Genomic DNA, 11,502 nt, shown 5'->3' on the forward strand with positions numbered 1-11,502 from the left:
GGTCAGCTGATGCTATTTCTTCTTCTCTTTGACTATTTCAATGGCAATTGACATTACTTTTTGCGCCCCTGAGTGGTACGGAGTGTGAATTGGGATCCATCCATCCATCCCTTACTACCGCTCAGGGGCGTCACTAGAACTAATACTGTTCTGGGGCACACCTGGGGCACAAATAATTCATGTGAGCGTGCAAAGCGCGCAAGCAAAAACATTTTTAGCACTTATTTATCATAAAAAATACATAAATAGTGCTTTAAACTATGAAATCATATCAGATTATGTTGTATGGATCTTTGATGAACCACCTGAAATGAACTAATGCATTTGACCTACTCGTGCACTTTTTTACTCCAGACTTCCAAACTGCTACTGGTAAAAGCAAAAAGGAAGAGCAATGAATCTTTTTGAAATATATATTGCAGTAATCATCTGCAAACTTAACATCTACAAAAGTAAAACAAAAAATAAAGCACCCCTACATCTCTGGGTTCTTTTATATTATTTAATTTCTATTTATGGCAATGTGGCTAATCCTATTTCAGATACACAAAACTATAAAATATACACAAAACAATAAAGCCACAGTAGTAGAATAAATGAACAACTGTTGTGTGTCTGTTCAGGGAATCATTTTCTGAGAAGTAAATTGTAACGTCTCGTTTTCATTTTTGCAAAGTGGTCAATCACTCTGGACAGACATGGAAATATTACAGTAACTGTTATACAGTTGACCAGTGGTTCCCAACTGCTGGGTCGTGACATAAAAGTGGATTGTGTGTCATTTTCAGTGAGTCGCAGTCAGATGTGCACATGAAAAAAAAAGTTTAGGGAGAAAAAAATCCAATTGTGGCAACAAAACCAGATTATTTTAGCCTTTTTTCTAGTGACTATTAGTGAGTATTTTAGCAAAAGGCAAACCGACTAACAAGTTGGAGGAGGACTCAGGACAGACGTGGAAATATATTTTAAAAAAATCTAAATGGGGCAACAAAACCCGATATTTTCAGCCATCTTTCTGAAAACAAATACAGAAATGTTACTATTTTTTCTGGAAATAAAACCAGATGCTTTAGCTGTAGCCATTTGTCCGGTGACAAAACAAGATTATTTTAGTCAAAGTCGCACCGATTAACAAGACAAGTCTACTGTTCTGTTATTCTGTGAAATAAACTTGAATGATTTAAAAATTAGCTTACGACTTGATGAAATGGAAAAATGTTTTTCTTCCTGAAGACAAACCATTTGAGAAGCACTCAACTCACACATGCTTATTACGAATCATCATTGATGCAGAACCAGCAGACAATAACCAACATTATGTTTCATGTTCATTGGAAATTCCCTCCGACAGCTCGTACAGCAAATTAATATGTTTGTCTTGATACAAGGAATAACGTTAGCTAACTTAGCATCAATTTAAGACAATGATGTTGCCTAGCTAGCTAGGACTTCACTTACATCTCTCATTCCTGCTGCTTCTTCTCTGCTGCGGGCGAATAACTTTCTTAAATCCATCTAGGAGTTACAATTTGAGTCAAATCAAAATCAAAATATTGTAATTAATAAATTGTTGTTGGCATAGCTCGGTTGGTAGAGTGGCAGTGCCAGCAACTTGAGGGTTGCAGGTTCGATTCCCGCTTCTGCCATCCTAATCACTGGTGTTGTGTCCTTGGGCAAGGCACTTCACCCACCTGCTCCCAGTGCCACCCACACTGGTTCAAATGTAACTTAGATATTGGGTTTCACTATGTAAAGCGCTTTGAGTCACTAGAGAAAAGCGCTATATAAATATAATTCACTTCACTAACGTCACCCACCTCACGCAATGATTCGAATCTCCCCCTCTCTCTCTCTCTCTCTCTCAACCGAAGTCTCGATCCACACGTGAATAAATTACCATATTAAGTAGCCATGTGCTCATTGTTACGTGGAGTGAATACAGTAGCAATCAATTACCATACTAAGTAGTATGTGCGCTGTTGTCTATGTTATGTAGACTTAAAACTCTGAAGCGTGTTTTTTTTATTGGTGATATTTTTACTGGGGCACTGCAGATCAACAGTGGGGCACGTGCCCCAGTGAAATATGTCTGGCGACGCCCCTGATACCGCTTATTCCATTTTGAGGTCGCCGGGGTCGCTGGAACCTATCTCAGCTACAATCGGGCGGAAGGCGGGGTACACCCTGGACAAGTCGCCACCTCATCGCAGGGCCAACACAGATAGACAGACAACATTCACACTCACATTCACACAGTAGGGCAGTGGTTCTTAACCTTTTTGGAGGTACCGAACCCCACCAGTTTCATATGAGCATTCACCGAACCCTTGTTGAATGAAAAATATTTTTCTTTTTTTCAAATTCAAGACAAAGTTATATGTTTTTTTTTACTGGTGCATACAATGAACCGTGCGTGAACATCAGCTTGTTCAAAGAACAAAACTAATACAGTGCATGAACTCAAAACTAATTATACACCTGCAAATCAGATGGAACAATAGAAGGAACATTGTTTGAGGGTATATCTATAATACGCCGACAGAGAGAAGTTTTTATTTACACAATGAGTCGGATGTGTCTCCTTGACCTCCGCGGCGGAAGCTACGCCGAACCCCTGAGGCTGACTCACCGAAACCCCTTGGGTTCGATCGAACCCAGGTTAAGAACCACTGCACTAGGGCCAATTTAGTGTTGCCAATCAACCTATCCCCAGGTGCATGTCTTTGGAAGTGGGAGGAAGCCGGAGTACCCGTAGGGAACCCACGCAGTCACGGTGAGGACATGCAAACTCCACACAGAAAGATCCCAAGCCTGGGATTGAACCCAGGATTGCAGGACCTTCGTATTGTGAGGCAGACACACTAACCCCTCTTCCACCGTGAAGCCCGAATTGGGATTCAATATTTTGTTAATATGGGTAACTGTTCACATTTAAAAAAATTCTGTTTCTCCTATTCATCTATAATTGCCTGTTACAAAACACTGCAGAAAGTCAATTTCGGTGTAAATAGAAGAGACCGTTATGGTTTAATTGATTAATGTGGACCCCGACTTAAACAAGTTGAAAAACTTAATCGGGTGTTACCATTTAGTGGTCAATTGTACGGAATATGTACTGTACTGTGCAATCTACTAATAAAAGCCCCCCCCCCCCCCCCCCAAAAAAGGTTGTAGATTGTAAATATTGCAAATAATTAAATGTATATACTCAGATTATTAACTTGTGTGATGACTGTATTATGCTGATATATATTTTTGTACCATGAATTGATTAACGTAGATCCCGACTTAAAAAAATTGAAAAACTTATTCGGGTGTTACCATTTAGTTAGGCTGACAATATGTCTTCTTTTCCCTGGACATGTCCTCTTTTGCGGCTGTGTCCGGTGTGTCCGGTGTGTCCGGGCGTTTTTTTTTTTAAATGCGTCAAATGTTTGAATTAGGGTTGCGTGTATTTTCAATGTAGGTCCAGGGTTAAGTTACCGTATATATATATATATATATATATATATATATATATATATATATATATATATATATATATATATATATATATATGAAATAATATATATATATATATATATATATATATATATATATATATATATATATATATATATATATATATATATATATATATATATATATATATATATATAAAAGGAAATAGACTTCTTGGTAAACACTAAGGTGAGTGTAAAGTCAACATTTTTAACTCAAGTAAATTAGTTATTTTAGTATTTGTGAGTCCATGGAAACTTCACTTTGATCTCCCGCTGGATCCACATCGTTAAACGATGGAGACAGGCTAGCTGTTAAAGGCCTACTGAAATAAAAAAGAAAATCTCATTTCAGTAGGCCTTTAAAGGCCCTGGGCACATTCTAAAAATACTATTAAAATAAACTAAAAGATAACAAAAGTGAAATAAAAAAGCTTAAGGTGAAATGTAATTTAGAAAAAGTTGCAATGTTGACTAATAAAACAAAGCTGTTTTTTTTCTTTCAAACCGTCATTGTTCAAAACATAATCCATCCCATCCCATCCATTTTCTACCGCTTATTCCCTTTCGGGGTCGCGGGGGCGCTGGCGCCTATCTCAGCTACAATCGGGCGGAAGGCAGGGTACACCCTGGACAAGTCGCCACCTCATCGCAGGGCCAACACAGATAGGCAGACAACATTCACACTCACATTCACACACTAGGGCCAATTTAGTGTTGCCAATCAACCTATCCCCAGGTGCATGTCTTTGGAAGTGGGAGGAAGCCGGAGTACCCGGAGGGAACCCACGCATTCACGGGGAGAACATGCAAACTCCACACAGAAAGATCCCGAGCCTGGATTTGAACACAGGACTGCAGGAACTTCGTATTGTGAGAAAGACGCACTAACCCCTCTGCCACCGTGAAGCCTCAAAACATAATATTGAATCAAAATCAATGTTATTATGAATTATTGACCTAACCAAGGTTCCCATTACTTCACATCAAATATTCCACTAAGAAAAATATTTTTGGTGGAAGAGTTTGCATATTTTGTGCGTTTGCCATTTAAAAACAGTTTTGTTTGACAAAAAAGGGCGGAAAACAAATAAACAAAAAACAACAGAAAAAACTAAAACATTTTGAAATGAGGGATGGATGTGAAGTTGATGTAGACTCCAGAGATTTAAGCGTTAATATAAAATGTATGTATGCGCTGGCACACCATTATCATCATTTCATGACCGAAGCAAAACACTTTTTACACTTTTATACTGGAATTAATACACCTACAACTTATTGAATAAAAACATAGAAACAACTACCAGCAGCGGTAAAGTTTAGATCCATGAAGGAAAGAAGAAAGTGAATGAATGTTTATAACTGAATACATTTACATATGTATACGCATTTGTTTTCTTTTTTTATTGGTATTTTTTAATGAATTAAGTAACGTTTATGACAACCTTTTTCCAAAACACGATATAGAATGTGAGATACAACAGGATAATGAATACGTTTATCATCCATCCATCCATTATCTTCCGCTTATCTGAGGCCGGGTCGCGGGGGCAGCAGCCTAAGCAGGGAAGCCCAGACTTCCCTCTCCCCAGCCGCTTCGTCTAGCTCTTCCCGGGGGATCCCGAGGCGTTCCCAGGCCAGCCGGGAGACATAATCTTCCCAACGTGTCCTGGGTCTTCCTCGTGGCCTCCACCGGTTGGACATGCCCTAAACACCTCCCTAGTGAGGCGTACGGGTGGCATCCCGACCAGATGCCCGAACCACCTCATCTGGCTCCTTCGATCAAGGTCGAACGCCTTGGTCAGGTCTATGAAGGCCAGAAAGAGGGGCTTGTACTACTCTCTGCACTTCCCTTGCAGTTGCCTGATGGTAAAGACCATGTCAATGGTTGATCTTTTCGACTGGAACCCGTACTGTGACTCTGGGTACACTCTATCAGCAAGCTTCGGCAGTTTCTTCAGGAGGACGCGTGAGAAGACTTTGCCTACGATGCTTAGGAAAGATATTCCTTTGTAGTTGTTATTGATTGATTGATTGATTGATACTTTTATTAGTAGATTGCACAGTATAGTACATATTCCGTACAATTGACCACTAAATGGTAACACCCGAATAAGTTTTTCAACTTGTTTAAGTCGGGGTCCACGTTAATCAATTCATGGTACAAATATATACTATCAACATAATACAGTCATCACACAAGTTAATCATCATAGTATGTACATTGAATTATTTACATTATTTACAATCCGGGGGGTGGGTGGGGAGCTTTGGTTGATATCAGAACTTCAGTCATCAACAATTGCATCAACAGAGAAATGTGGACATTGAAACAGTGTAGGTCTTATTTAGTAGGATATGTACAGCCAGCAGAGAACATAGTGAGTTCACATAGCATAAGAACAAGTATATACATTAGAAGTACATTTGAGTTGTTTATAATCCGGGGAGCTGGGATGTGAATGGAGGAGGGTATTAGTAAAGTGTTGAAGTTGCCTGGAGGTGTTGTTTTAGAGTGGTTTTGAAGGAATATAGAGATGCACTTACTTTTATACCTGTTGGGAGTGCATTCCACATTGATGTGGTATAGAAAGAGAATGAGTTAGGACCTTTGTTAGATCGAAATCTGGGTTTAACGTGGTTTGTGGAGCTCCCCCTGGTGTTGTGGTTATGGCGGTCATTTACGTTAAGGAAGTAATTTGACATGTACTTCGGTATCAAGGAGGTGTAGCGGATTTTATAGACTAGGCTCAGTGCAAGTTGTTTTACTCTGTCCTCCACCCTGAGCCAGCCCACTTTGGAGAAGTGGGTTGGATTGAGGTGTGATCTGGGGTGGAGGTCTAAAAGTAACCGGATTATCTTATTCTGGGATGTTTGGAGTCTAGATTTGAGGGTTTTGGAGGTGCTGGGGTACCAGGAGGTGCAAGCGTAATCGAAGAGAGTCGCTTCTATCATCCTTGCTCTTGTACAAGGTAACGATGTTGGCGTCTCTCATGTCCTGAGTTACTGCTCCTTCCACCCAGCATTGACAGAGAAGGTCGTACAGATGTTCCCTCAGTGTGCTGTCGCCGCACTTGATGACTTCTGGTGGTCTGCCATCTGTCTCAGGCAGTGGTTTTTGGATGTTAGAGAACTGTATAGGCAGTCCAAAAATGTATTGATAAACTTATCACGGAAGTCCAAACACGCTCAACAATCAGAAGCATGAATGGGGTGTGAATCCTCAAAACAAATGTGAAAAAAAATGTGTACAATGGTACAGGACAGCACTTCAACATCACGCTAACAGAAGACCTCATAACACCAATAGCAGAGCAGTGTTAGCAGAGCCAACCGCAACACAGCACTTCCTCTTTATGAACCAATGACGGTCACGGCAAGCGAAGTTTTGAGCATCAGACATTACAACACAAGTATTTCTTTTTTTCCACATTTTCTATATACTGTATTGCTGCAGTAATTATGGCAATTTGTTCATGACAATTTAAAATACTAGTCTGTTCAACTTGAATATCACAAAATTCTAAAAAAATTACAATAAATTTGTTTTGTTTTTTTTTACAAAAATGTGCATGTTTTCATTTTTTAAGTACCAGTTTGGGCACTGTTTTTACATATTGGCACCATTTTTAAAGCAACAAGTTGGTACTAGTGTCGGTTAAAATTTAAACGATACCCAATTTAACGGCAATCTGGTAACATTGATACAGGAAATTGATGTACAGAAAAATAACTGTTTAAAATTAGTAATTTGGAAATTTGCAGAATCCAAAAAGACAAGAGGGGATTATCTAATATATTGATTAATTCCTAATTATTGACAAATTATTTCAGCCGATGCAATGAATCCTAGCTCACTCAAAGGTCTGAACACTTTGGCAATAAAAAGGCAGCCTGTGAAATATTAGTGCTTCAAATCACAGCCATCTGGCTTTGAATTCCTTTTTCCAAGGAGGAAAAACATGCACGGTATTCTGACTGCTCTGCCTGGATTCCAGAGAGGACGAGTGGAGAAGGTAGAAGGATGCAGTAGTGTAAACAACTCCAATGAAGAATGGCGCTAGAACTGCAATTAACAATTTGGCAGGTGGTCATTTTGTGTCTTTGGTTTGAGCAAGCGCTGCAGGGTAAGTTAAGGTTGGACTGCATGCATATACTTTTGGAAGCCTCCTTTATTTTTAGTTAATGGTCTAATATGACAAGTGTCGAGGTTGATGCATGCACCTTAGCAGTTGTGATGTGTTATAGAATTTAGATTTGCTCGAGATGTGTTGTGTTTTGTATTTTAGATCCCAATGGCCCACCGGTGTTTGATGCAAACCTGATGTTTGAGGTACCACAGTTACGTGAAAATAAGTTACAACATCACTTTTTTTTAAGACTACAACCCCCTTGAAAATATGGAATCCCAAACTTGGAGGATGTTTATTCAGTTGTTTAATTTTGTGGAGAATAAAACAGATAACTGACACAACACAAAACTACAGTCATTTAAAAGTTAAGTTAAAGTTAAGTTCAAGTACCAATGATTGTCACACACACACGAGGTGTGGTGAAATTTGTCCTCTGCATTTGACCCATTCCCTTGATCACCCCCTGGTAAGTGAGGGGAGCAGTGGGCAGCAGCGGTGCCGCGCCCGGGAATCATTTATGGTGATTTAACCCCCAATTCCAACCCTTGATGCTGAGTGCCAAGCAGCGAAGAAATGAGTCCCATTTTTTTATAGTCTTTGGTATGACTCGGCTGGGGCTTGAACTTCCAAACTACCGATCTCAGGGCGGACACTAACCACTGAGTAGGTAGATTAAAATGGCAGAAAAAAAGAAACAAAAAAAATAAGAAAATACTGTGTGGTAGTCAGTGACAGTTTCATTTTCAGATCAAGCAGATGTAAAATTATGGAATTACGATTGTCAATTTTCATTTCCAAAAATAATACCGGCATTAGATTAAATCTGTTCAATAGTCCACAGTTAAAAAGGAGTGTTACCACCCTGCAGAGCTGTTGCACCAGGTGATTTGACATAAATCATGACTCCAACACGAGGGATGTCAATTGAAACAAAGGAGAGGATTGAAATCCGGACCAAACACAGACAACATGGAAAGGTTGTAAAAGACAAGCATACTGTTGACCGAAGAAACAATCAGAGGAAATTGGATCAAGACTGATGAGGAGTAATGTTTGTCACTCGTTAAGTTCATGCCTTAGAGATTGCAAGCTGTTATAAAAGCCAGAAGTGGTACACCAAAGTACTAGTGGTCAATCAATCAATGTTTTTTTATACAGCCCTAAATCACAAATGTCTCAAAGGGCTGCACAAGCCACAATGACATCCTCGGCTCAGATCCCACATCAGGGCCAGGAAAGACTCAACCTAGTGGTATGACAATGAGAAACCTTGTAGAGGACAGCAGATGTGGGGGATCCCCCCTCCCCCCTCCAGGGCGACTGGTGCAATGGACGTCGAGTGGATCTAACACAATATCGTGAAAGTCCAGTCCATAGTGGATCTAACATAATAGTGAGAGTCCAGTCCATAGTGGATATAACATAATAGTGAGAGTCCAGTCCATATTGGATCTAACATAATAGTGTGAGAGTCCAGTCCATATTGGATCTAACATAATAGTGTGAGAGTCCAGTCCAGAGTGTATCTAACATAATAGTGTGAGTCCAGTCCATAGTGGGGCCAGGAGGAGACCATCCCGAGCGGAGACAGGTCAACAGCGCAGAGACGTCCCCAACCGATGCACAGGCGAGCAATCCACCCAGGGTCCCGACTCTGGACAACCAGCACTTTATCCGTGGCCACCGAACCTGTGCCCCCTCCCCCGCCACGAGGGAGAGGGGGGCAGAGCAGAAAAGAAAAACGGCAGATTAACTGGTCTAAAAGGGGTGCGTTTTTATGTTTGTTTTTCATACCGGTTTTCCTTAGAATTGAGTGATTCCATATATACTGCTTGGTCTAAAAATGAAGCTGTTACTGATTACTACTATTTATATTCTTGATTTATTTTTAGCCCCCCCGCGACCCCAAAGGTAATAAGAGGTAGAAAGTGGATGGATGGATGGATGGATGGATGGATGGATGGATTTCTTTTAGAGTTTCTTAAAGACAGAAAGTTGCCATTTAAAATGATTGCAGTTTTGTGTCAAGTCTGATTTTCTGTTTTTATTCTACAAAATTAAAACGAATGAACGTCCTCTAAGATTGCTGATTCCATCATTTTTGCAATGGGTTGTATACCGCAGTATTTTTCGTTTTTTTTTTTTTTTTTTTTACCCATCCTGCAGTTTTTCTTGGGTGGGCTGGAACTTAACCAGGACATTAACATTCTCCTCCTGGATGAGGAGATGGCATCTATGAGGCCTGGCCGGTCCTTCTTGACTCACATCAATGAGCTCCATGCAGCAGAAGATCAACACGTTGAAGACTCAGAAGCGTCGGCCACTGACTGGGGATCAGTTTGAGAGTTTTGTCCTAAACACGGTGGTCTCGGCCCAGCGGACCTGGCACCAGCAGGGGGTTGAGGATCGGGAGGCCTGGGCTGAAGTGCTCCTGCAGCTTGCAAACTTCACCGTTCATGACCTACGTGGAAGTTATCTCTTTAATTATGCATAATTCTCCAGAGAAGATGTGCAGTAAACACAACTGCAACACACTTGGCTCGCATTCTTTACTTTGTGCAGCAAAGATCCAAAAGAGCAACTGGCGAGCAGTTAGAAGGTGACACAAAACATCTCAGCTGGTGACTATGATGATATATCGGCGGCTGGAAGTCAGCTGTTCTTATTAATTCTGATATTGATCCAGAGACCAGGACTTCTGATAATGATCCTCCCACATCCCGGCCCTCATTCAGTGGCAACACAATAGGCTCCAGCTGTGAGATCAGCCTCTTTACTCACACACACACACACACACACACACACACACACACACACACACACACACACACACACACACACACACACACACACACACACACACACACACACACACACACACACATTCAAATAAACAGTACAATGCACTTCATGAATATAATCATTATATACAAAAATAGATAAATAACATTATATTATAATGTTATTTTCAACTTTATGCACGAGTCATACTAGTAATGATTTCCACCATATGGAACCTCCACACTTCAATATCCAATCAAATGAAGAGAGTCCAGTGTAATTATGTATTGATTACAGCTAACTATTGATTTCATCATCTAAAGCCTCAAACAATAATTCAGCATGGCGGTAAGTTAATGACATGATATTACTGCCTCAATATCTTTTTAAAAATTATTGATTAAATACATACAACTTCTTTTGTGTATCTTTTTATGCTGTATTTTATATATTCAGTAATTATTTATTATTAGGTGTAAATACATAATCATCTATCTAAACCAAGGGTGTCAAATTCATTTAGGTTGGGGGCCACATGGAGAAAAATCTACTCCCAAGTTAGCCGGACTGGTAAAATCATAGCACCATAACTTAAAAATAAACACAATTTAAGATTATTTTCTTTGTTTAAAAACTGTAAGTTAATAGTATTCTACCTTGAGACTTGGACTTAGACAAATTTTAATGATTCACAAGGGATATTGTTCCACACAGTAGCTCAGTTACAATGATGGAAATTGTAAGGATGAAAGGACAATGCAGGTAAAAATGGACTAAATATAGCGATGTAAAACCATACAGGTAAAAATGGACTAAATATAGCAATGTAAAATATAACATATGTACGTAATATTTACATAATATATGTACAGTATATTATAAATACGGATATATAATAATATATTATGTATATATCATATATACAGTATGTAACAATTACCATGTACAATATTACAGTATATGTGACAGCTGTATTCGTGACAGGTGTCAGTTAATAGACAGATATCACCTATTGCTGTATGGCGAGTGATTATACAGCTGGATTGTTGTTATTTATACTTTCTGAATAAATGATGTCATAATGT

The 11,502-nt window shown here is 39.5% G+C and overlaps 1 protein-coding gene across 1 annotated transcript; it reads left to right on the forward strand.

Annotated features, from left to right (window-relative positions):
• The first annotated feature begins 7,516 nt into the window (after window positions 1–7,516).
• On the forward strand, window positions 7,517–11,220 carry LOC133562835 (uncharacterized). Its single transcript, XM_061916645.1, is given in 4 exon segments — window positions 7,517–7,684; window positions 7,793–7,836; window positions 9,719–9,906; window positions 9,908–11,220. Coding segments are annotated over 4 exon segments (582 nt in total). The 5' UTR covers window positions 7,517–7,557; the 3' UTR covers window positions 10,131–11,220.
• Window positions 11,221–11,502: the final 282 nt, after the last annotated feature.

The sequence above is a fragment of the Nerophis ophidion genome, linkage group LG12 (genome assembly GCF_033978795.1).
Source record: "Nerophis ophidion isolate RoL-2023_Sa linkage group LG12, RoL_Noph_v1.0, whole genome shotgun sequence".
Lineage (NCBI taxonomy): Eukaryota > Metazoa > Chordata > Actinopteri > Syngnathiformes > Syngnathidae > Nerophis > Nerophis ophidion.